At 55.2% G+C, this 24,413-nt stretch overlaps 5 protein-coding genes and 3 non-coding genes across 8 annotated transcripts; 2 read left to right on the top strand and 6 right to left on the bottom strand.

Annotated features, from left to right (window-relative positions):
* The first annotated feature begins 1,794 nt into the window (after positions 1-1,794).
* Positions 1,795-1,866, top strand: TRNAW-CCA (transfer RNA tryptophan (anticodon CCA)). Its single transcript has one exon. It is a non-coding gene; the product is annotated as a tRNA-Trp (tRNA).
* Positions 1,867-5,101: 3,235 nt separating this feature from the next.
* On the bottom strand, positions 5,102-5,172 carry TRNAG-GCC (transfer RNA glycine (anticodon GCC)). The gene has a single exon. It is a non-coding gene; the product is annotated as a tRNA-Gly (tRNA).
* A 1,099-nt stretch (positions 5,173-6,271) lies between these two features.
* On the bottom strand, positions 6,272-6,343 carry TRNAD-GUC (transfer RNA aspartic acid (anticodon GUC)). The gene has a single exon. It is a non-coding gene; the product is annotated as a tRNA-Asp (tRNA).
* Positions 6,344-9,251: 2,908 nt separating this feature from the next.
* On the bottom strand, positions 9,252-10,463 carry LOC145736724 (uncharacterized). The gene has a single exon (XM_081991139.1). The coding sequence runs from the start codon at positions 10,461-10,463 to the stop codon at positions 9,252-9,254; it is 1,212 nt and encodes a 403-aa protein (XP_081847265.1).
* A 2,185-nt stretch (positions 10,464-12,648) lies between these two features.
* LOC145736723 (hippocalcin-like protein 1) lies at positions 12,649-13,200 on the top strand. The gene has a single exon (XM_081991138.1). It carries the CDS (start codon positions 12,649-12,651, stop codon positions 13,198-13,200), a length of 552 nt encoding a protein of 183 aa, XP_081847264.1.
* Positions 13,201-14,410: 1,210 nt separating this feature from the next.
* LOC145736722 (uncharacterized) lies at positions 14,411-14,854 on the bottom strand. Its single transcript, XM_081991137.1, has one exon. The coding sequence runs from the start codon at positions 14,852-14,854 to the stop codon at positions 14,411-14,413; it is 444 nt and encodes a 147-aa protein (XP_081847263.1).
* A 3,050-nt stretch (positions 14,855-17,904) lies between these two features.
* On the bottom strand, positions 17,905-19,359 carry LOC145736721 (uncharacterized). Its single transcript, XM_081991136.1, has one exon. The coding sequence runs from the start codon at positions 19,357-19,359 to the stop codon at positions 17,905-17,907; it is 1,455 nt and encodes a 484-aa protein (XP_081847262.1).
* Positions 19,360-22,654: 3,295 nt separating this feature from the next.
* On the bottom strand, positions 22,655-23,398 carry LOC145736720 (uncharacterized). The gene has a single exon (XM_081991135.1). The coding sequence runs from the start codon at positions 23,396-23,398 to the stop codon at positions 22,655-22,657; it is 744 nt and encodes a 247-aa protein (XP_081847261.1).
* Positions 23,399-24,413: the final 1,015 nt, after the last annotated feature.

The following is a 24,413-nucleotide window of genomic DNA, read 5'->3' as shown; positions in this document are numbered from 1 at the left end:
CATGTTCTCCCTCACAGCTGCGCCGTTCTCGACTCGACCTAAAATAATTTATAAGCCTGCAGGCCATGGTCATCAGCGGTCCTCCAAGAAGGCAAGAGGCTGTCGGCGGGGCGCAGCAGGCTAGCAAGGGAGGTATGCCCATCACGATTGTGAAGTACACGAATGGACTGCTTGTGGACGGCGCCTTCTATGATTACGGTGTCCCGGAGAATAGAGAGCTCCTCTGCATGCTGCAGAATGGGGAGTTCGACGGGGGCCTGCTTGGTCTGTCGGACAGCCACGCCGAAGCCCTGGTTGACGAGCGGAACGAGGCCTATCCACAGGAGCAGAGCGGTGCCAAGAGTGCACCAGCGAGTCGGAAGTGCAGTAGCATGCCCGTCTGCCAGACGAGGGCCCCTCCTGCCATTTGTGCTGGCCCGCGGAGTGGGCCGGGGAGGATGCTACCCGAAGAGATAGACTTGGCGCAGGGCGGCCTCTCTGGGATCAGATTTAAGCTCTGTTCGAGTGACGGCACAACAGTGTTTCGAGTTGCAGAGCATCTCAAGGTCAAGGACGTTTTGTACTATATAGAACGGGCCACAGGACTGCGTATGGTGCTTATGAAATGCGATGGAATAGTTGGCGGCGAGGAGTCAGTTAGGGTTTTGGACAGATTTATGATTGATGCTGTGCTGCTGGACGACGGCTTTCGCTAGTCGCTGCTGCCTCGGCATCTTTCCGCTGAGCTAAGTCTCCAGGCATAGAGCGGGCGCGCACACGCAGATTTTCTTGTGCCGGAACCTAGCCTCATCCCCATGGGCACAGATAGGCCTAATCTTTGAATATCCACTTAACCCATTATGCTTTACCATGGGCTGTAATAAATAGTCATGCATTATGGCTGCCTTCTTTAAATTCCACTTGGGCACAGGCTTCAGTTTCCTGCTTACTGACCGCCGCGGACTCTACAGGCAAGAGACAGCAGTAATATGATGGGAGGGCTATGCCGCCCTACATAGAGTCGTAGGCTGTTAAAACTTTATTTAGCGGCTGCTCCGTTCCGTATCATTTCTAGGATCCTGCGGCGGATGTTTGACCATCTTGCATCCTTGTCTCCCTTTAAGTCTGCGAGGATGCCCACGTTATTGAGCTTAAATAGGTCTTTGATGGTTTCGGCAATAGTGAGACTGTGCAGCTCCACGTTGCCCTGGGATGATTCCGCAGAGTGCTGCTCGATGTACTCGTCCAGTGCCATGATGCACACCATATCCACAATATCGTAGAGGCACTCCTCAATAGCGAGTGCCTTGTACAGCTTAGATCGCTCGGCTATAAAACTCCTCCAGCCTACAAAGACCCCCGTGAAACTGCCTGGTCTCTGGTCCCCCGCTGCGCCGTTATTTTCTCGCCGTGTGCCTCTATGGCGGGTAGCGCTGCAGCGGGCGATAAAGGCCACACAGCACATTATGGAGCCAAGTGTGCCGAGCATTCTTGACGGGTGCTAAAAGTTCTCTCTTAATATTATTAAAAAGCGACAGGCACCCATCGCACGTACACCGGGACATGACCTCGATCGGGCGGCCGCAGGGCAAATTGCCCCTGGTTTGCTTGCAGAAGAACCGCGCAAGCAGAATGGCAGCATTTTGCACACGGCCTCCAAAAGAGCTGTGGGCCACATCCGCGGCGGCAAGGCTGTGCAGTCGAAACGCGCCATCCAATATGTGGCCCGAACCTGGGCTCCGTATGCAGCACACGCATTGTCGGACTGTGTTCAACAGCGGGCGTGGAGTAAAAATCTGCCTGCCAAGCACCTTAGGCCACATGGCGCAGTGGTAGCGCTTCTGATTCCAGTCCAGAAGGTCATCGGTTCGAATCCGGTTGTGGTCATGTTTTGTACATCCTTTTGCCAGCAGCACGGCGCACCTTCTTGCTGGGTGCGCGCCCACTGTCGTCGATGCTGCCCGCTGGGCGAGGGCAGGCGCGGGGGTGTTCTGCGGGAGTAGAGTCGGCCGCATCGCCCCACTCCGCTGTGCAGGGCTGCACATGCATGCTCGGGACGTCCTTGTGTGCGCGCCGTCAGATTGGTGGGCAGCGTCGTGGACGATGTCCATAACGCAATATTGATCGAGGATGACATCCTGCCGGTTACGTGCTTCTGCACGGCCCTCGAGTGCGTCAACAATCCCCTGCTCAGCCGGATGGTTGCTGATATCTCCTTTGAATATTCCCATCCTGCGGCCGTGCTGGGGAAAATAATCCACGAGATAATCCAGGTCTGCATTATGGAGAAGTCGAGCAATCTGCAGTTCATTGTTGCCACGGCCCGCAGGCTGCTCTCCGCGCACGAAAGGGAGCTGTATGCGTCGAACACATCGGACAAGGCGCTGCTGAACGACCTCCTGAAGTGCGTGAGGCACATTGTGCAGTTTCTGGAAGCGAAGCTGGATATTTCGACGGCCGAGCAGGGCGTTCTCTCTCGCGATCTGGGGCTCCGGGGGTACATCGACTGCTACGGCCCCGGGCTTATTGTAGAGATCAAGACAGGCAAGGCGCCGCAGGTTTTCCACCGGGCGCAGCTGCTGCATTATACTCTGCTGATCCTGGAGGGCGAGGACCTCCTCGACGCGGGCGGCAGACACCGCAGGGCCGCCAGCGCAAGCAGCACGAAGATGGACGGGAGGCACACGCTGCACACGCTCAGCAGCCTAGCGAATGACGCGGGGAGCACGAATACCAAGTGCACCAAGGAGCCCAGCTACAAGCCCATGATTTATTATGTCAAGACTGGCGAGTTTGTAACGCTGAACCTGAAATACTCAGAGATAGCGCCATTGCTGCAGCTCAGGAACAAAGTAGCAGCCACGAAGCAGATCGTGGAGTGCAGCTGTCCAGAGCTCAGGCCGTGCCGAGTGTATAGAAGGATCCAGGACTTGGGCGCGTCCCACTTCCTGAGGATGCAGCTCGAGGGGATTGAGGAGGAGTGCCGTGCAGAGTCTAAATACCTCAAGGCGGTGGTGACCAGGCGTGATGGGGCCGTGGCGGTTCTAAAGTTTACGGAAGAGGTGCCGCCCAGCGACTACCTGTCGCTGTACAGCAGGACCCACAAGCGCATCGCGGACGGGGTCGTAGATAGGGTGGAGGGGCGAATTGTGCATGTGAAGCTGCGGGAGCAGCTCTCATCCGACCGCGTGGTCTTTGCGTGTGCCGACCGGTGCGATGTGTTTTACAGGTACATGCGCTGGTCTCTGATATACCTGGCGTATCCCAAGTATTTCCAGTCATGCAATCCCGGCGCACTGAGGGGCGTCAGGCTGCCAAATGAGGGCAGTCCAGTGGCACTGCCGGCCAGGCCTGACTTCCCTGGAGCGGACGAGACCGCCTCAGACAGCTGCTCGTTCGATTCCAACGCAGTGCTGGACGAATCGGATGCCGGCCATGCCCGTCCATCCCCATGCCCGAAGGCTGCTGTGGGCTCTTCGTGCGATGAACGAGGAGCCTCGAGCGGCGCCGGGAGCAGCGATTCGGCCAGCTCACCGGACATTTTTGGCAGCGCCGGAAGTAGCACTGGCCTGTCAAACATGGAGTTTTCTGACTCCAGCGGTAATCAGCCGGGCGAGGATGCGCCTCTAACTGGGCTGTCTCTGAATGGAGAAGACAGCGATGGTAGCATCGATGGTAGCATCGATTCAATTTTCTCGCTGCCTGCGGGCGGCTTAAGCGACGACGATATTGAGCGGTCGAACATGGAGGCTGCAGATACGGCGGGCCGAATGTCCGGATGGAAAGCCGGCGGGGCCCAACCGGACGCTGTCCGCCCCAGGCCTGAACTCCCCTCGTTAGAAAACAGTGCAGTGGAGAGGGGGCCCAAAAGACCAAAGATAGCGTTCAATCATGCCGACATACCATTTCTAACCGATGCCTCTGCGGAGTCCCCTCCATACACCGACTCGCAGGACAGTCCCAGGTTTCGGGCGTCGATTCCTGATGTGCATTAAAATACTGGCGTTTCACGGGAAGAAGGTGCTCGTTATTTGCTACACCCATTTTGCCATAGATAATATCATAAAGAAGCTCGGGGGCCTGCGCTATTACAGAGCCAACAGGGTCGAGAGGGAGGATTTCCGGGAGGCCATCGCCTCTTCGCAGGTTGTCCTCGGAACCTGCTTCTGCTTTGGCGACCCTGTTTTCGTAGCTAGCAGGTTTGACTTCTGCATTATAGACGAGGGCTCCCAGATGCACCTGCTCCTAGCGCTGATTCCCATGTCCCTTTCGGAGCGGGTATGCGTGGTGGGCGACCATCTCCAGCTGAAGCCCCTCGCGAAGCGGAGCGGGGCGATGCGACACAGCATATTCGAGCACCTGATGGGCGGGTGCTCCATTCTGCGGAAGCAGTACCGAATGAACGACGAGATAATGCGGCTCTCCAATACCCTATTCTACGGCCAGCAGCTCGTAAGCGGCCGCGGCTCGGACTGCATGGCCCGCGGGCCGTCCGTAGTATTTATCGAAACGGACCACACCACTTATAAGGAGGCGGTGCGTTCGTTCAAGTCGTGCACCATCCTGTGCTATTTCAATTCCACGGTCAGGGAGCTGAAGATGCTGACGGCGTGCCATGTTACAACGATAGACCGGTTCCAGGGAAGTGAGGACAGCCGGGTCGCGGTGGTATTTGACCCGGTGAAGCCGTGCGAGGTGATCGAGAGCCGCGAGCGTCTGAATGTGGCCCTCACAAGGGCCAGGGACCACCTGGTGCTGGTTGGGAGCCGCAGCGCAATGGCGGGGATCGGCGTGCTGAAGGAGCTCCTGGATATTCTGTGATCGTGGACCCGCAGATAGAGTGCTGCAGAATGGAGCAAGGCGGCGCGGCGCCGAAACTGCTGGGCATTCGTGCAGTCTCGGTCTAAGCCGGGGGCTGCGGCCGGGTCCTGAATAAATATGTCAATAATACTTTAACATTTATTGGGGAGACGCGGTCGCCCATGTCCCCAGCAGCTTTAACCGGTGTTGCCAAAACGATGCGCAGACAGACTCGCCCTGTCTGCTGGGTGTTCCCAGTCGCCGGGGGCACGCCTGCTCCCACACATTCGACGCCGCTCTCAGGAGAAAAAAGAGCCTGAGATGCGTCATACGGGAATCGAACCCGTGTCTGCAGGATGGCAACCCACTATTATACCACTAAACCAATGACGCTCGTTCCTGGCGAGAAACACGCCCAAATGTGCCTCTGGGTGCAGCCCACTCAGGCTTGACAGCCTGCAGTCGTGGAGTGCGGTCTTCAGGGCCTGCGGAGGCGCATCGCGGTACCGCCTGCCTCCGGAATGCACCGCTTGTGCGACATGCTGCGCCTGCCAAACACGCGGCCCCATACGGGCTGGGCGCATCAGCGATAATTTTTCACCCTGTCCAGGCCGTTTTCACCGCCAGGCAATGCTCTCGCGCCCGGCGGCTGTGCCCCCGCTGGGCCCACTCTTATCCACAAACCGGCGCAGAGCTTCACAAATGTGCACAGGTCAACCATAACGAAGGTGGCATACTACGGCGATATAATACTGGCGCTGTGCAACAACACGGTATCGGCGATCTACAGCAATGCCGACCTGGAAAAGCTGGACGAGCTAGACAAGGAGAATCTAGGCACGAGATTCCTGCCGGGCAATCCTGTATTTATCGGATCCGTAGACTTCTACGGCGACTACAAGACATTTACAGTCGCAGGGCATGTGCTGCTAGGGCTGAGCTCAAACGGGGACATATACCTATACGATCTGCGCAGCCTGTCTGAAGAGACAACCCCCTACATCATAGAAACCAGGCTTGCCCACGCCGAGGACTTCGTCCTGGTGGAAGACCACATCTATATTTCCACCGGCGGAGCGATTCACCGCCTCCCGCTGGACATGTCGAGATTCAACGATGCTGGCGAGTACTAGGGCCATTGGCATGGTGCGTATGCTGGCACCGCGTCCGGCGCTCGCACTGTCTGGCGCGTGTTGGTGTAGGGTTGCTGAGGCCCGTATGCGCAGAGCGTGCTGGGCACTGGCCCAGAGGCTTAAATAAACAGTCCGTATGTTCTACCGTACCCTTCCTGCGTAGTCCGTCTGTCCAGGCGCGGAAATTAATTCTGAGAGCGCGTTTGGCCCGTCCTCGAGGACATAGGGCCTTCACCGGAAACAGCGAGATTTCTGGCCCTGGGCTGCCAAGTTCTACTGCCCTGCAGAGGGGCCTTCGAAGATGGCCACGCGGGAATGTCTGGAAAGACTGGCGCCCGGAGCCCGACGGAAAGCAAAAACTCTTCGACCGAGAATCGAACTCGGATCTTCAGCGTGACAGACTAATATGCTAACCGTTACACCATCGAAGACTGGTGTGGGTGCTCGTCTCACCAAAGTTGGGGTGTGTGGGCCCAAGGAAGAGATAGCCAGAGGGAGGCAACACCGTGCCATGCCGAATGAGGAGCGGAAGTATACCAGGAACAGTTTATTGGTGGAATAGCGCGCAACCCGCAGTCCCTGCCGGGCGCCTCGGCACTCCGGGATGGCACGGCGGCGAGCACAGACAGCCCTAGCGCAGCAGGTAATTCGCGATGCTGAGAGGGGCGACGACGCTCAGTATTTTGGCGATCAGCACCGAGGATGAAACCTTCGTAAAGTCGCTGTCGAGGCAGTGCAGCGCAAATATATTTTCGCAGCAGCTCAGCATGTCTATGATGATGAAGTACTGGATGATGTTGTAGTTCCAGACCGAGAACACGGTAGCAGCGGCCTCGTGGCTCTGAACTGGCACGACCTAGACGGATGGCTGCACGCGGCTACCGCGCCATTCCGTCGCATATTAAAAGTGGCATCACAACATTGCCTCTATTGGCAACTATATCAATCTAGGGGTGCTGACAGGAGTATTTCCCACATCATCTGTAATTACGCATGTTATTAATGATTTTGATTTAGCCAATATGCTGTCGACAAATCATCCTGCTAGTGTGGATTAAATTCGCACAATTTAATAAATTGCCACATGCGCTGCGAGGAAGGCGCCCCGGGCAGCCATCGACCCGTGTGATGTGGCCTGGCCGTTCCTGCGCCATTTTGGGGCTCCAAGACGGCTGCACCGGCATGCGCCGGGATAAACCATGCCGCACTGCTCCGCCTGTGCAGCTCGGTATTTGTCAAATAAATTAATTTCCTCGGCTATTAATTTTGCGGCTGCAGCATTTTATTGCCGATGCGGAGCTTCTCGAGCGCGCAATTGAATTGCGAAAATTTTGTAATTTGGATTGGCAAACAGAAAATTGTCGGAAATGCCGGTACAATTCGCCGAATTTGGACGCTGCGGGCGCGGCGTCCGCCAGCAGCCCGGGCACCCGGCACCCGGCCCTCGCTGCAGGCTCACCTCTGGCTCCGACCCTGCGGCGCCCTCCTTCTTGGCCGTTTTCCTGTCTTCCCTCTTCTGGGCCTCCTTCTTTTTCTTGGGCTGCTCGATGTCTGCGGAGTTTGTTAGAATGAGCGCGCTGTGGGGCACCCACGTGTCGTACCTCCGGTTCAGCCCGCTGAAGTGGACGTAGACCTCCGAGTCCTTGAGCGCCAGCACCTCGCATTTGATTACCGACGCCCGGTCAACCGGGCTCAGGATGGGGACTTTGCAGCCGATCTGAATGCGTCCGTCGAGCATCGAAAAATCTGCTGCCCCTCGAGGCGGCTAATTTATATTTGCTCCGAAGGCGTCCTGTGGGCAGGACAGCAGGGAGCTGTCGTCATACACAAAAAATTACCCCCATAATAATGCGATGCAAGGACCTTACGCTGTTTGACCTCGGCACGGCAGGCGACTATGTGGTGGTTGCGGGCGGCGGCGGAAATAAGGCCTATGGAAAGAAGAATGGCGTGCTGATTGTAAACAAGGAGGACATAGATGCCCCGACGGGGGAGCGGGGCGTTTTTTACCGGACAGAGGACCTAATCAAGGATGTGCAGGTGTACGCCGAGGGGGCGCACTACACGGACTTCGGCACAGACGAGTGCTCCCTGGGAGAGAGCAGCATTTTTGAGGGCAACGATGCCTCGGAGCAGAAAGAGGATGGGGGCGACAACCCCGCTGGTCCGAGAGCCGAGAGCTCTAGGGGTGTCGTGTACGTCGTGGCGACGGGGGACGACTGTCTCTACATGCTGAGGTTTGACGGTGCCTTCAAGCTGCTCGCGCGGGGAAGCTTTCAGGCTGCGCAGGTCTACTTTCGCCGGCACCTTGTGGTGCTGGTCGATGGCACGGTGTATGGCTTTTACGATCCGGCCAGCAGCCCTGGCTCTCTGAAGCTGCACAGCAAGAAGAGCAGCCCTGCAGGCTCCCACGAGGAGTACTTTTACAAGATATACAGACGCAACAACAGGCTCATCTACAAGCGCGAGGGCGGGACTGTGGATGTGCCCGATGGCTGGAGCAGGTTTTTTATCCACCAGGACAAGATACACAAGGTCGTCTACGCCGGCGGGGTGAGCACCTTTGTGTTCAACAGCAAGAAATACTCGTACGAGGGCGAAATATCCCGAATTTACGCATCTGCAGGCATGCTTGTCTTTTACATTGTGCATGCCAGGAATGCCCATCTTTACTTCATCGCCGAGGAGGAAAAGGTGTTCCAGCTCCCGAAGATTACGTGCCTGTGCATGGACGGCACCACGGCCATAGTGGCAACATGCACCGGGGATGCGATCGTGTACGTCGCGGGCGTGTATTACAGCAAGATGCAGCTGGCCAGCGTCCCCATCACCGGGCTGGCGCTGAGTGCCGGCTATGCCTACTTTACCCTGATTAACGGCGAGATCGGCCGTGTGAAGATATGGCTCAATCGGTAGAGCATCAGACTCTTAATCTGAGGGCTGCGGGTTCGAGTCCCGCATCGGGTGTAGTGTTTTTCTGCTGGCCTGCGCAAAGCTGTCTTGCGTCAGCGGTTGCAGACACATTGCAGAAATATCTGCTGGGTCATGTCGGCGCAGGCGCTGTGATCCGGTCTTTACTTATGCTGCCGCATACCCGCCACTATGGCGCCCTACAACAGGTCAGAGGACGGCTGCGCACCGCCCACCCCATTGAATTAGTGTTTTTTAACTAAGCCCCAACTATAGTGAGGCGGACTTAATATCCTCGGGCACCAGAGCAGGCACGCGCAACAATAGACACAGTAGAAGCAGACCTCGACCTTTAATTCCAATTACTGGGACTCCAAAATACCGCCTGGTTCTGGCTGCAGGGCCCAACTTGAGCGCGCAGCCAAGCCATCACTGCCAGTTGTCCAGGATAATCCTGTGCTCCGCGGCAAGCTCAGGATAAAGGCGCCTGACCTCCACAAAGGTCGACCGCTGCATCGCCATATTTCCGCATATCACAACGCTGCATTGCTTTCTGTAGGGCTCTATAATATTGCAGTGCTGCGTGACACGTGCGCCCTCCGATGACTTGACCCGCAAAACATCGCACTCCAGGTCATAGAGCCGCGAAATATCATCTTCATCGTTCCGATAGCCGTAAACCAGAATAGTCTTCTGGCCCGCAGGCCTATTCTTGTAGAGCGATAGGAAAAGCGCTATGCCTGTGCCCGTGCAGAAGCATATCAGGCACTCCGTATCAATCCTGCCAACAAGCGGGTTTCTCCTAAAGGCAATTTCGACATCAGGACAGCACGCATGCTGCATTCTATGGCCGGCCGGATCTGCCGCGTGTGTGCTCGTCGCATTTTCGCGGCTCCCGTGGTACAGAGCGTTGACGTATCCAGAGACATGCCCGTACTTCACAGATCGCCCCTCCTGCCGCGTGATCTCCCCCACCAGTATTTCGCAGCTGTCTTCCCTACTGTTTATCAGCGTGTAGTATCTTGGCTTAATGATTTCGCAGTTCCTGACCAGATCCTCGAGTCCCGGCCTGCAGCCAAAGCACTCTATTATGTCGACGAGACTGTGCCAGCCGAGCCCCAGCCCGATGTAGTCTCTGGCGCCCTCGGGGCTGCAAATATACTCCATGTGCGTCTTCATTGGCGATGTTTTGGCCAGATTTAAGAGATGTATCTTCCTCGGTATTCCAGAAATGTCGTATCTGTACTTGAAAAAGTCACGAATCTGCCCCTCGAACGTAAAAGGCGCCTTGCCTGTCCTTTCAATCCTGTAGCAGCCGCTCGGAATATCGCACAGCGCCATCAGCCTGTCCACGGCTGCATCGCTGTTGGGCACGACCAGCCCGACGGCGTCCCCCGGAATAAAATCCATCTTGTGGCCCAGCCTTACCGTGTAGACGTTCCTCCAGCTGCAGGGCAGCTTGGCTATATTCAGCAGCCGTGTTTTTTCTAATACTGCTGGCGTGACCGATGTAAACTTGCCGGTGCCCAGCGATGGTGCGTCGCAGGCCCCCGTCAAGGGCCCAACCGCAACATCATTGTACTCCCTCGGCGTGAGAGGTGTATATCCGGCTCTGTAGCTGTATTTGATTGTGCCGACCATTCCCCAACGGTGGCCGTGACAAAATTTTTCAAGCCCACCCATCCATGGAAAACCTTCTGGCACTCAAGGAGGCCATATTCACGCGCGGTGACCCCGCCGAGGCTGTGGAGAGGTGCTACAGCGACTTCCTAGGCATATTTGATCCGCAGCATGCGGCCATATTTATGGGCCTTCTCGAGATGCTGGAGCAGACTCCACGGGTCGGGGAGATCCTACGCGTGCTGGACTATGTGAGGTTTCCTGTGAAGAAGGCCCTGGGTGTCGACAGCAAGTTTGTATAAAAATGTATTCCGGCACACGGGGTGCGTACCCCGGAGGGCCGTATCCATTGCCCGGGCACACCGAAGGCTGCCACAGCTTGGACAGCAAAAGGCAGGAACGCTCCAGACAGTGCAGTACAGCGGGCTTGCACGAATATAGAGCACCAATATGGGTATAGGTGCATATTTTCTACGGCCGTTATTCCCACACAGTTATAAATTACATCCGGCCAAGCCATACTTACATAGCCAAGCACTACTTATGATGGCTCTTGTAGTCCATGGGCAGAACCGCATTCCTCTGCGACCACATTCCAAGCCTGCGTTTCTTGGCCGCCTTCTCCGCCTCTTCAAACTCCTTCTTGTAGGGCCCATACTCAGCGCCTGCCCGATCGTACACGCAGGCCATCCCGGCCTGGAGCATGGCTAGGTTGACATTCTGCCAGGATATCCACCCCGGTTTCACATGCACCATCACTACGATACGCCCATACGTTATATGGACCATCTTGCCCAGTATTCGCCCTCTAAGATACCCCCGGGCCTCCTCGGCAAATGGCTGGCCAGGCGTGCTAAAGCACCTCATTTCCGGAGCATCTATGCCGGTAAGCAGGGCAGCTTAGGCGAGCCCCTGCCATATTTACTGCTGCGCATCTAAGGCACGTGGAACAGCCTGAATCCATCTCCATCGCCCACACTCGTGACAATACCTTTGAATTTGTAGTTCCTAATTTCCCGGGGAAGGTCTATTACGCTCTCCATGCGCATCTGGCTTTTGTAGATAATGTACCCCGCAATTATTGTAACAAGGGAGACGCTTATTAGGAAGTACGGGTTGGCGAGGGTGGAATGCTCAATCATACGGGCTCCTAGTTAAAATTTTACAGCCGATTAAATTTGTCCGGGACAGGTGGGCTCTGCTAGGATCCCGGAACATGGGATCTGTATCAGCTGATACTGCCGAAAAGGCCATGTCAGCCATGTATTGTTAGGGGCAGGGTTTTGCCCGAGCACAAGATGGCGCTTGTGCGCGACGGATATATCAATGCCTGCTGCCAGCACACCTGCGGGGTATCCCGAGGCCATCGGCCGAAATGTTGATGGCCAGGTTTCGGCCGTCGCCTCGGCATATAGACAGCGGAGTGACGCCAGGACGGGATGTCGGCAGCGAGCCACATGATAGCAAATTAGTCGGCTGCGACTACTGGTCAAAATCCCACAGCACCTCACAGCATTCATTTATTAACTGCAAAGAGAAGGGACTGTTGCTGTTAAATACTGCCAATATGTATAGTCTTGCGCTTACAATGCCACTAGGTGCTCTTAAAACAAATAGATTGGTGGGCCAGTAATCGTGGATGGCCTTGCAAGGGCAGCCCGCGGCCCATTCACAGCCCACGCTTACCCCGAATCTTATTAGACACGTCTATAGCATCTGCCAGTGTTCTGCCCTTCTTGAATACAAAGCTTGCTATTTTGCACCGCTCGCCGTCCATAAATACATCTCCGCCAGCTACCCTAAGCTTGCCAGAGGAGTAATGGAATTGCGACGGCTCGGAAAATGCCTCAGGCGTGTTCACAGTGTAGCTGTCCAATGTAAAATAGTCAGACAAGTTGCGCGATATGCACGGCCCACCGTCCATTCTGCCACAGTCCGCAGCATCTTTATAAATAATCGGATTATACAAATTATCCTCATTTCTATGTGTAAAGATATTGTAGCCACGGGGTATCCTGCCAATCTTGTGGCCTAAGCAATAGGCGCCGCCAAATAGGCAGGAGCAGATGGTTTTGTACTCCTGCAAATCCCTCTGCACCATCGATGCATCGTCTGGAGGGGCGCCGCAGTCTGCCTGTGTTAGATGAGGTGAAGGTGAAGAGTGAAAAGGCGGGCGCTTCAGTAGCCTAAATTTAGAAGCCCACAAATGGGCAGCCAGGAGAGCAAGCCACGGGTCAACGACCTGGAGGTCAGGAAGTTCAGCCACTTCCCGGGCAGCGATGTAAAGGAGTGGTCCACATACTTTACGGCCAACTACCCCGACGGCTGCATGACGCAGGCCGACTTGGAGGAGATTTTCCTCGCCTTCTTTCCATTCGGAGAGGTCAAGAAGTTTTGTGCCAGCCTTTTCCAAACAATCAACATCGGGCAGACGGGCAACATCGACTTCAACGAGCTGCTCATAGCCTTCAGCATCCTTGCGAAGGGCTCCAGCTTTGAGAAGATGCGCTGGATATTCCGCTTCTACAACCGGGACCGCGATGGCTTTGTGAGCAGGGGCGAGATGATGGAGGGCATCGAGGATCTCCAGGCCATGGTGCGCGGGGCTGTGGACGCAGAGGCGGATGCCAAGGCAATTGTAGATCGGATATTCCTAAGCCTGGAGAACGAGAGCGGCTTCTTGACCTTCGGGGACTTCGAGAGGCTCAGCGAGATAAACCACGACGGCTTCAGGCAGCTTTCATTTTTTACGGACTAGCCAGCGACGGGCAGCACCGCGCGGAATAGACAAGATGCGGTGGCAGCCGCTGGGTAGTCCGTAAAAAATGAAAGCTGTGCAGCCGGCAACCTTGCTAGAAGTAGACGGCAGTGCTGGGGCCAGCCAATCTTTACCGGCGCAGGGGACGGCGTGTTGGCACAGATATGGACTTACCCCTGTAAATATGGCAGATTTATTTTACGGATACCGAGTATTATTACAGGGTGTTGTCGAGTGGCGTGGGGCGGCTGAGACTCACAACCGATATGCTTCAGTGTGAGTCGTCTTCAGCTGCGGCATTGTTACGCACAGGCCATCATACTCACATGGGGTGTACGCGATGGCGGGAAACAATGAATTAAATAACTTCACGCCAACACAGGGCATCCTGAAATAATAGCCACCCCAGGCGATGTGTTCGATAGGCCATGTCGCATGCTCTCCGTGGCGGAGGCCCATTAGAGTTCCGCCTTCATGTAGCTCCAAATCTCATCCAGCTGTATTTTGTAGATACCATCGAGCTCGGTGTTCTCGGCAAGAAAGTCCTGTATCAGCTCGCACGCCTCGGCCGCTTCTATCCGGGCCTCCCTCCTTACTTCAATGTCGGCCTGCGGATCCATATGGCCTTAAAAATGTTGTCCAAAATCCGCCACCGTCGCGCATTCCTGTGGTTCTGGGCGCTCCCCGACTAGCGCCGACGGGCGTGCTATTCTCCTCCCTGCGACCCGGCCGAACCCGGGCCAGCGGGTGCAAGTGAGGATGCACAATAGGAGCCCCGGAGCCGGTACCCGTCTACTTAGGCCTGACGGCCGGGGCCAGCGGCAAGCACAGACAGAGAGGCGGCAGGAGAGCTTCGGGAAAATAAACTGGTGATGGCCTTTAACTTTATTTCTTACAGAAACCCTTGAAGCTGGGGTCAGAAATCGGAAGGATGTCCATTCCAATCGCACGCTCGTACATCTGCAGCAGCGCGGCCTCCTCCTCTTCCACCAAGTTTATTGCGCACCCTCTGGTGCCGAAGCGCCCCGCCCGGCCGACACGGTGCAGGTAGCTCTCGGAGGACGAGGGCATGTCAAAGTTGATCACCACGTTTACGCCCGGCGCGTCTATGCCACGCGTTGTTATGTCCGTGCTGACGAGTATGCGGCACTTTTTGTTGGAGAAGTTGTGGTACACGATGTTCCGCTCCTCCTGCGCCATGTCGGAGTATCTACAGTGCGGTGATCTTCCTGGCCAGGTTCTTCACGTTTCCCCGCGAATTGCAGTAGATGATGCACTGGTCGATGTCCAGCGTGGTGAGCAGTGATTTCAGACACGGGAGCTTGGTCGCGCCCTTGATCTTCGCGAAGTACTGTCTGACGTTCTGCAGGTTCTGCTCGGAGACTTTGATCTTGCGCGGGTTGCTCATATTTCGCTGCACGAATCCCTCGATGGAGTGGGGGAACGTGGCAGAATAGAGAAGCATCTGCCGCCTCTCGGGGACAATCTTCAGGAGCTCGGAGATAGAGCTGTAGAACATGGAGTCGAGGAGCTTGTCGGCCTCGTCGAACACAATGATAGGCGAGCTTTCGACGAGGCAGACCTTCTTGCTCAGGATGTCGAGGACCCGTCCGGGGGTCCCGATAACGACGTGGACTCCGGCCGTAAGCCGCATTATGTCATTTTGACGCCCATCTGCCTTCCAAAGATCATGAATATCTTGGAGATCTGCAGGGCGAGCTCGCGGATGGGGACCAGAATCACGGCCTGCAGGCCCTTCGTCACGTTAATGCGGTTGATTATTGGAATAATAAAGGCCGCGGACTTGCCAGTGCCGTTCTTCGCCCGCACCAGCAGATCCTGGCCCTTGATGGCATACGGGATGCTCAGCACCTTTCAGGGCACCTTTCTCTCTCTGCCATGCGGGATCTGCTGCACGGGAGCGCCGAGCAATGCTGAGCGGCGCAGCGCTGGTGTACTGCTGCCCAGAATGAGCTATATCGGTACTTCGGCCGGCGGCCCGGTGACAGGGGCATATATTCCTAACAGCAGCTGCCGGCTCCTTTAGGCATCCGCCCAGATCGGTCCGGAGAAGAATTGCATGCCATTGGCGCGGCTGTGGCATTGTTGAGTGAAAGCACTGGAAAAGGGCAGTGCTGGCCCGGCGCCGGTGTACTGTTCAGTAAACTCTGGGCCACGTAGCTAACGCACCATTGGCAGACCTTAGCCTTAAATTTACTAAACAAATTGCCCTACGGCTAATGAGCTCCATTAATCATCTACCGAAACAGCTCCATATCTCGGGTACGCTGCAGCCGCGGACTGCTTTGCCGCAAACCTCCCGAAACGTCGGCTGCTGCGTGTGCGCTGAAGCGTTATTAATACCGTAGCTGTTGTAAAATAAATCTGCCTGTGAATATTGGTGTATGCAATGGTGCGAGTGGGCGATATCTGTTTGCCGCAAAAGTATGTTGCGGAGGCGGGAATCATAGGAGCGTACGTCAAATGCGCGTGCTCGAGCCGTCTCGCCTGGGCATTGGCTGGGGGCTGAAGGATTAGAGAGAGATGCGCACAGCGGTGTGAAGCTGCGGAGGATGGAAGACCCACACAAGTGCCCAGCATAAAAATAACCATCTGCCTTTCAAAAGCACCGAGGGCCGAAGCCCACGCCGCGCAGGCCAGCAGGCCTCGGAAGCAGCACCCTGCGGAGCAGGTCTGCGCGCAGCAATGAGCAACCTGTATGCACATTAACCCTCAATAAAATTTCTCATTTAATTAACCATTTAAATAAATTCATTACTTGCAATTATTGATATTTATTCCTGCCTTGCGGCATGCAACCTTTGCACGCGTCCAGCCGTCTGCCCGGTGCTTGCATGCGGGCCTGGCTGGCGCATCTTCTTGTCCACGAGCCCTGTTTCACGCGGGCGCTGTGGAGGGGCACATGCGGGAGTTTTCCACATCTTAATACTCGGTCCGGTTGCAATAACTCCTTTATAATTAAAACTGGCCTGTCTGGAAAGTCTCGCCTGCGCGGGTGGGCCGGGCAGGGTGGGATATTTGGGCTGGGCATGCGCCGGCCATCCCCGGGCGTTCGGCCGCATGGCCGTGCACCGCCGGCAAAGCAGAAATATTTCCAGATCTAATCGGCGCGTCGACGAAACAGGGACTGTGTTGAAACAAAAGTTGCCCAGCATCAAACTGCACATGAACGACACCCAGCAGACGGCGAAGGCAGAGGAGATACTACTGAATGCAGCAGACAGCAGCGGGTCCTCCCCGCAGAGCACGGAGAGAGACCAGGCTGTGCCCTCGTCTCTGAGGAGGGTGCCGAACTTCCAGCTCCCCGATGGCCACGAGTACACCAACCTGCGGAACAGGAACAGGCCGAAGATCGAGTGGACCGGGGAGGAGATCGATGCGCTGCTCAGGGGAGTTGAGCGGCACGGACAGGGCAACTGGTCGACCATACTGGCCGAGGAGAGCGATGTGTTCCATACGGAGCGCCGCGTGATCGACCTGGTCAACAAATACAAGCAGTATCTGAAGGCCTCGTCGTTCTACACGGCGGTAAAGAGGGTGTGGCTCTATGTGGACGAGGATGGCGAGCCCAAGCTGAACTACCTGAACGAGCCGATTACCTACTCTGAAAAGTTTCCCTACACTGCGGCGACAAAAATTGCGAAGCGGCTGAAGTTGGATGAAGGACAGACAACGGAGATTATAATTCGGTCTGCGGAGGACGGCGACTCCATCCACTACTACAGGGTGAGTCTTTACGATGAGAAGTTGAGAATCAAGAAGATAGTCCCCACACATTAGCTTGTTAGTATAGTTCATTTAATAAATATTTCATAAACGCGCTCTGTCTTCTACTCTTGACTGCGGCGTTTGGTGTGCGACAGTGGATTTTGGAGCACGGAAATGCTGGGGAAATGGACGCTGTGCTGCCTCCTACGTGGATGCAGCTTCAGCCGCGCGCACCAGGTGTGCGGCCCGCCCTGCATGGATGGAGCTGCGCGGCTTGCCATGTGTGCAGGGCTCCTGAGGGCCCGCTATGGGCCCCTAGGCACCGGTATATGAGCGCGGGTTGCTGAAGCAACTAAAACCAAACTCCACGCATGGAAGCACATGCAACAGCCTGCCATCTGGATGGCTGCCAACGTTTTCCAATTAATGCGACATTTGTGCCGGCTTCAGAATGCCTAGTGGCGTCTAGATGCCGCGGGGCGAGATTTAATGTTGGGCCCAGAATGTTCTATTGGAGATGGAAATGGAGACGTATGCGATTTGTAATAAACAGTGGGATGAATAATTAATTTATACAACAAAATGCTTTACAACAATATAATAAAGTCGGCAGGTGCACCGCCCTGCCAGCAGCGTGCTGCTGAGTGCTGCGTTGTCGCAGCCAGTGTTGCGCGCGTCTGGCGAGAGGCTGGCCTCATTCCCCGCCGACTATGCGGATGCACTGCCGCCGCTAGTGTCCCAAGGTTTCGGATCGTCGCGCGGCGAGCTGGGGATGCACCTGGCACGGGCCAACGCGGCGCCCTAAGAAAGCCACGCTAAAAAGTGCGGTAGCAGAACCTGGCCCCTCGACCGAGCGGGAGAAGCTACACGGACAAGCAAATTAAAAATCCATCCTGACACGTAGCACAGACACGCTCTTTACAGGAAGAATGGCACGGCCAAGACAATACCCTCTCAGAGAAACCAATTTTTAATTTATAGAACCTCCCTATCAGCTGCCTTCGAGGCGCCAGAAGCCTCCTCAGCAGCCTTCGAAGCGGCAGCGGCCTCTTCGGCGGCGGCCAGCTCAGGCTCGACCTCGTCGGTAACTTCAACACTGTCGGATGACGCCAGGTCTTCGGAGTCGATATTGAATCCGGCTGCAGGCTCGGCAGGCGCGGCCGGTGGAGCATCGACATAGTCCGCCGGGTTGACTATCGCACTCACGCCCTCCTTGGCGACGTATTCTACAAGAGCCTTGAGCGACCGTGCCTCGACCGGAAGCCTGTGCAAATCGGAAGAGCCCTTCTTGATGTAGAACAGCGCGGGCACGCCCGTGATCTCCGCGTGCTTGAAGTTCTCGTTCGCCACAACGTTGTACTCGCCGACATAGATGTCCACGCCCTGCTCCACAAACATGGTGGCCATCTGGTTCAGCACAGGCTTGAGCTGGCTGCAGTACCCGCAGCTCGGGGAAGTGAAGGCGAGAAGCCTGTCCCGCTCCTGGCTGCCAAGAATGGTCTCGACAGTCTCGGTGTTCACGACCTTCACCGCCCGCTTTGCGTTGTCCTCGGGGATGACGGCTGAGAACCGGGTGAGCTCCGCCGTCTTGTTGCGCAGCTTCATGAAACCCTCGTCAAAGTTCTCTGCGTTGATATTCCGCACCAAAAACTTGTGCTCCTTGGACATGCTGAGCAGCAGCGGATAGTCCTCGTCCTTGGAGCCGATCAGACTCACGAGCGAGGATATTTCCTCGGGGGCAAAGTATATGAACTTCACATCAGATGAATACTTCTTCATCGCCGGGCTCAGCTGGTACTTTACGGCACGGTACGCCTCGCGCCTCGCAATGACGTAGACAATGGACTGGCTCAGGTTCTGCAACATCCGAATGCTCGCCGGAGTGATCTTGGAGAAGGCCGGAGTAGTCATGGCTGCATGGAGGGATGCAAACTGCTCGTAGAAGGGGAGCGACAGCACGGTCCTGTCGACTTGGGGAAGGGGGCACCAAGCTTCTTGGCCAGCTCCTCGTCGGAGCTGATAGATAAAGTACTGCATACCGCTCGTCTCCTCGATCCCCTTGAGGCTCTTGACCTGCTTCTGGTCCTTCGTGAAGAAGACCACGAAGGAAAACGCACCGGACTTAAGATCCTCCAGCATGCTTATCCTGCGCTGCCGGAGAGCCTCGACAATGTCGGCCAGCTGGGCGGGCGCCTCCTCGAGCTTCTCCGTTATGCCAATCACCGACTTGAGCTCCTCCTTGCCACTCACCGGGATGGAGATGTCGCCTGCCTCGACGACAAAGGAGTTCTTCTCAAGCTCGGAATTCAACTCGATTTTGAGATCGCCATCGTAGGTGCCGTAGATGTCGGCCAGCTTCGACAGATCCTCGTTCGACTGCGTCCTGAACACAATGAACCTCGCTGCTACGGCTGCCAGATACAAAATCATGGGCTAAAATTTTCTTTGTTTTTTAAATTAAAAGACTTCGCGTGACTAACCAGAAAATGCCCGCAACACCGCGGATAGAGGTGGACGGGGCGTACGGCACCACGGCTTCTTGTGCGAAGTGCATGGCTTGCGAGGAGCGAGCGGCCCCAAGTTGATGCAAATGAAAGTACACTTGCGTATATTATATTGCGTGTATTTAGCTATCTCCCCCATCAATTTTCCTGATAAATTCTTTCAGACGGATTAAATAAGTAAAGGTGCAAGAAGAGAACAACGCCGCCGCATGTTATAATACCCCGGCCTGTGTATTTGGCACACCAGGGCCGGGTTTTGGCGGCCCGGCGCCCCGCGCAGCCATGCCCCAGGTTTGCCCGCAGGCCAGACTTGCTAGGTCCGCGTGGACTAGCGCCACGCGCCAAAGGTATCTCCGTCAGGCATCGAAGATACAGGATCAGTGCGCGGGCACTGAGCTTTATAAGAATGCCAATTGGGAATAGCTGCTGCTCCTGGGCCGGGACTGCATTCCCCGATAACAATTGCAGGCCTCCCCAGCGCATGGTATTAGGCGTGGCAGCCATCACTTATTACTATTGTTAATTAAAAACACATGCGCCGCCACATAGATAGATAGTAGGGATGCTGCAGCCCACCGGGAATCTCCTGCGTGGAGGTGCGGGGCGGGCGGCCCCAACAATGGCGGCGGGATTTGCGTTCCGTCGGCGATAAGTAGAGAGGACGAGGCGTCTTCCCAGCGCGGTGCAGCCAAAGGATATTAGTTAGTGTAAACTAGTCTTCATCTAGAGAGAGAGTAATCAGTAAAAAATTTTCGCAGCGCAGCTGTTCGATGATCGGTAGGCCGGAGCTATCCAGGACCGGCAGGCTGGCCAGGAAAGACATACCGAGGGCCGTACAGCTCATTCTGGAGGGGGTTAAGCCATACAACAGCGCCCGGCTCCTAAAAAGCTCCAAGCTCAAGAGCGTGTCCAACAAAGAGAGCCGGTTCATCACATTGAGACGCGATGAAGGTCTGGTCGGATTTCTGATGTACAGAGTGGAAAAGCGCCTCTGCTACATATACGAAATACACGTGGCTGCCGAGTACAGGTCCTTTGGGGAAGGACAGCGGATGCTGGACGAGCTCATCCGGTCGATGAAAAAGGCCGGCCTAAGCGGAAAATACGCCGGCTGGATAGCCAGGCGGGTACATCCGCATGTGCTTTGCACAGAGATAGCGGTGCAGCCCATGGCGAACCTCCGCATATCTCATATACTTAACTAAGCGCAGAAAAGCACATCTGCCACATCTCGATGCCAGGATAGTCGATACAGGCGTCGTGTGCCTGCTATTTGCCACTTGGACACCCGAAGAGGCGGCCTTCGAACAAGCCCCACAATGCAGGCGTGCTCTGGCCGTGGACCGCCCCGCAGCGATAATCAGCGCGTGGCTGCAAAGATTGCGGCGAGCTGCTCGCCATCCAGGTAGGCGTTCCGCTGTAGAATTTCACGCAGCTCTGCAGCCCCCATCTTTCCGGCTTGGATGAGGTAGTTCACAGCCTCGGCAATGGACACATCATAACAGACCCGCTGCAGAGACCACCTTACATTGTCGAGCCTGTCATTCTGGATGGAGATGTACAGAAGCTGCTTCATGGCGGACTGGTCATGCAGAGCAACAGATTTTAAGGAGCTCAGCGTGTTTTCGATGTCCTTGAGCCGGTAATAGCAATACGACAGGTTCTTCGAGATGCTTTGGCTCTGGGGGTTCTCGCACTTGAGTATTCGAAATATTCTGAGCGCCTCCTCCACGCGGCCCAGCTCCACAAGCGAGCATGCGTAGGAAAAACGCAGCTCCTCGCTGCCGGGCGTCAGCTCGAGCGCCGCCTCGAAGGCTGCGGCAGACTCCGCATACTGCTTCTTGCTGAAAAACAACAGGCCCTTTAGCTGGTAGGGCCTCGCGCTGCGGAATATCGAGGCCGCCATGTCGAAATACTTGGCATCCTGGTATATGTGCCCGAGCTTTATGTGCAGGCCCGACACGAGGATCTGGTCGCTCCGGTCGTCGACGTTGCCGATCAGGGCAATGTAGTCGTATATTTCGCGCACCGCGAGCTCAGGTTTTTTCATCGCTATGAGGCAGTCGATTTTCTCGTCGAACAGCGGGTAGCCGCTCAGTACTCTGTACGCCGCGCCGTAGTCATACGTCGCCATGTAGGAGCGGCCTACCTGCACGCATACCTCGTGCCTGAAGGTGATGGGGCTGCTAAATGTATCTGCGGTGAGGACAAGAGGGCCCTTCAGCACTCCCTCCAGATCGCGCACTTCATTTGTGACTTCAGCTTTGATAAGCAGGAATCCCGTTCGGAGCGCAGGGTTTAGTTCGTTCGCCTCGTGAAGGGCCTGATTGGCGAACGCCAAAATACGGGCCCTGATCAGCGCTTGTTCTCCGTCGCTGGACTGCAGTTGCTTGGCCTTTATATAAAGATACAGGAGCTCGGCATGGTTCAGTGGTTCGATCTTGTAGTCGCGGTAGACGAGGCCGTCGCAGCCGAACTCGCACAGGTCGGTGGAGGATGTGCCAGTTAATTTAATGGCGAGGGCGGTTGCTATGGCCCCCGAGCGGCCCGTGGTCTCTACCCCGACAATTTCGCAGCTGAGGGGGATGCCCAGCGCGGCGAGGGCCTCCTCGTGGGCGCCGTACGAGCAGTACATCAGTGCTCGCTCAGCCGCGTCTAGATCTGCAGGGACCCCAAACGGGACCGGCTGCAAAAGCGCCAGATTCTTCACGTACATAACTCGGGCCGCAGTGATGCTGTCGAGCGGGGACGGATCTATGCTCTCCAGGATTTCCCACCTGGCCACTCCAGGCCTATACCTCCGAGAAAACGTGGCCGGAGCTTGCTCGGCGATGTTAGCACGGAGGAAGTCCAGAAAATCGTCCATATGGGAAATTTTTGGCACGATTTATATTTGGAATGCAGCGGTGTGCTGGGCCCCACTATGGCGCGCAATGCCGGGCGTTCTTTATGGCATCTGTGTCTCCCGTACAGCCGCGCGGGCAGCGATGTTAGGATCCCAATGGCCGGCCAGGAGGGGTCGCCATTCGTCAAATAAACACTGGGTGACACCGGTACTCGGCAGTGAACAGCTTAGCTTGCTTTGTGTTTCTACGGCAGCATGGAATACGGAGATCTGAGACCGTGGTATCTATTTAATAAAGATGGATATCGCACGACAGCTTTAGCCTGGCATCGCGGAATACAAATACATAGTCCAAAACTAGGGGCGAGAAGGTTTATTAACACTTCGACTCTAAATACCTCAGAATATCGACAATCCTGCACGAGTAGCCGTACTCGTTATCATACCAGCTTATGAGCTTGAAAAACCTCGAATTCAGCTCCATGGACGCTCCGATGTCAACAATAGAGCTCCGCGAGTCGCCAACTATGTCCGAGCTCACTACTGGGTCGACAGTGCATCCAATTACGTCCTTTATCCCGCAGGCCTCTATCAGGCTTCTGATGTCGGCGAGGCTCGTGCTGCTTTGCAGTCTCACGACGAGGTCCACGACAGAGCCATTCAGCACGGGCACCCGGAATGCCATCCCGTTGAGCTTGCCGTGCAGCTCCGGCAATACCGCGCACACGGCGGCGGCTGCACCAGTCGTCGCCGGTATGATATTCATCGCGCTCCTCGCGCTCCGCCACTTTGAGCCCTTTGCATCCGTCACCTTTTGGGTTGCGGTAACCGCGTGGACCGTGGTCATAAGCCCCTCTTCGATCCCATAGGCCTCGTTGATGAGCTTGACAAGCGGCGCCAGGCAGTTGGTGGTGCAGCTGGCGGCGCTGATAGCCTTCTCACCCCCAATGTCCGCATGGTTGACGCCGTAGACATACATTGGTATGTCCTTCCTCGGCGCCGTCAGGAGCACCCGCCTGCAGTTGTGCTTCTCGCACTCGGCCTTGGTGAGGAACACGCCGGACGCCTCAATGACATAATCTACCCCATACTGGGCCCAGGCAATGTCCTCCTGCTTCATTTCCTTGCTGTCTAAACTCACATTTAGTCATAAAAAATATTATCAGTTTATATATTTCATAAACAACACAAAGGTAATTAACTAGGTTATTGCGGCTAATGCACCGCCAGCAGGTCACCGGGCAACCAGGTACCAAACGCAGCGTCAGCAGGAAAATCACCAAACCTTCGAATGTGGAGCACAGAACAATATTGGTCAGCAATTATTATTTTCATTTGTTTATAACGTTTGTAAATGTGTATAAATAGTCGTTAACTGTTAAATAAAAATCAGTATTAATCCAACAGCGGTTCTTACTCAACCTTCCAACCTAAACTACTATAAACTACCAAGTATCCTGAGCATTCTTCCTGAATTCCATTACAGGAATTTACATTGGTCCTTCGAGCCGGATTGAAGAGATTATAGCAGCTGCGTCCAGAAAGATTCCTTCCAACATCGAAATAATATCCTATCCTGTGCTCCAGACCAGAGTGGAACACAGTGAAGAATTTATCCACGTCTATGGATATTTTGTGATGATAAACCACAACGAATTTATGCTAATCAGATCGACTCCAATTCCACTGAAGACAGAAAATAAGTCCTATTGGATCCTGGATATTCCAAACGAATTACTAACAGTCGACTATGATTCACAGTTGTACTTCCAAATTTCTGAATATGAGTTGAACAACAGTCTGAACATTGCGGAAAATGTCTTCGTATGTTCACCCACTACAACAAGAGGCATAGAGACTAGTCCAAATTGCGTAATAGACCAAGTATACCAGCGAGAAGAAAATACCTCATGCAAAATCACACAGCATTCCATATCATCAATAATATGGAAACAGTTACACACTCCAAACTCATGGTTAGCAATTACGCCTGAAAAAACTAAAATTGCCATTATTTGCGATGGAATCCGAAACGATGTGTCTCTAAATCAGACTGCTGCTTAGATTCAAAACCGAAATATCGACCAGTGATACCATCACTAAGAGAAGCATCCTCTCAGAAGTTGCCAAGTTAT

This window comes from Ips typographus, linkage group LG12, assembly GCF_016097725.1.
Source record: "Ips typographus isolate SLU linkage group LG12, UJ_Ityp_2.0, whole genome shotgun sequence".
Lineage (NCBI taxonomy): Eukaryota > Metazoa > Arthropoda > Insecta > Coleoptera > Curculionidae > Ips > Ips typographus.
The sequence above is the reverse complement of the archived record's forward strand: the minus strand, read 5'-3'. Positions and strand labels throughout refer to the sequence as shown.

Bases quoted from the DNA above. Each gene is read 5' to 3' on its own strand.
- LOC145736722 (XM_081991137.1), bottom strand. From the start codon at position 14,854: ATGCGGCTTACGGCCGGAGTCCACGTCGTTATCGGGACCCCCGGACGG.
- LOC145736724 (XM_081991139.1), bottom strand. From the start codon at position 10,463: ATGGTCGGCACAATCAAATACAGCTACAGAGCCGGATATACACCTCTC.
- LOC145736721 (XM_081991136.1), bottom strand. From the start codon at position 19,359: ATGATTTTGTATCTGGCAGCCGTAGCAGCGAGGTTCATTGTGTTCAGG.
- LOC145736720 (XM_081991135.1), bottom strand. From the start codon at position 23,398: ATGAAGCAGGAGGACATTGCCTGGGCCCAGTATGGGGTAGATTATGTC.
- LOC145736723 (XM_081991138.1), top strand. From the start codon at position 12,649: ATGGGCAGCCAGGAGAGCAAGCCACGGGTCAACGACCTGGAGGTCAGG.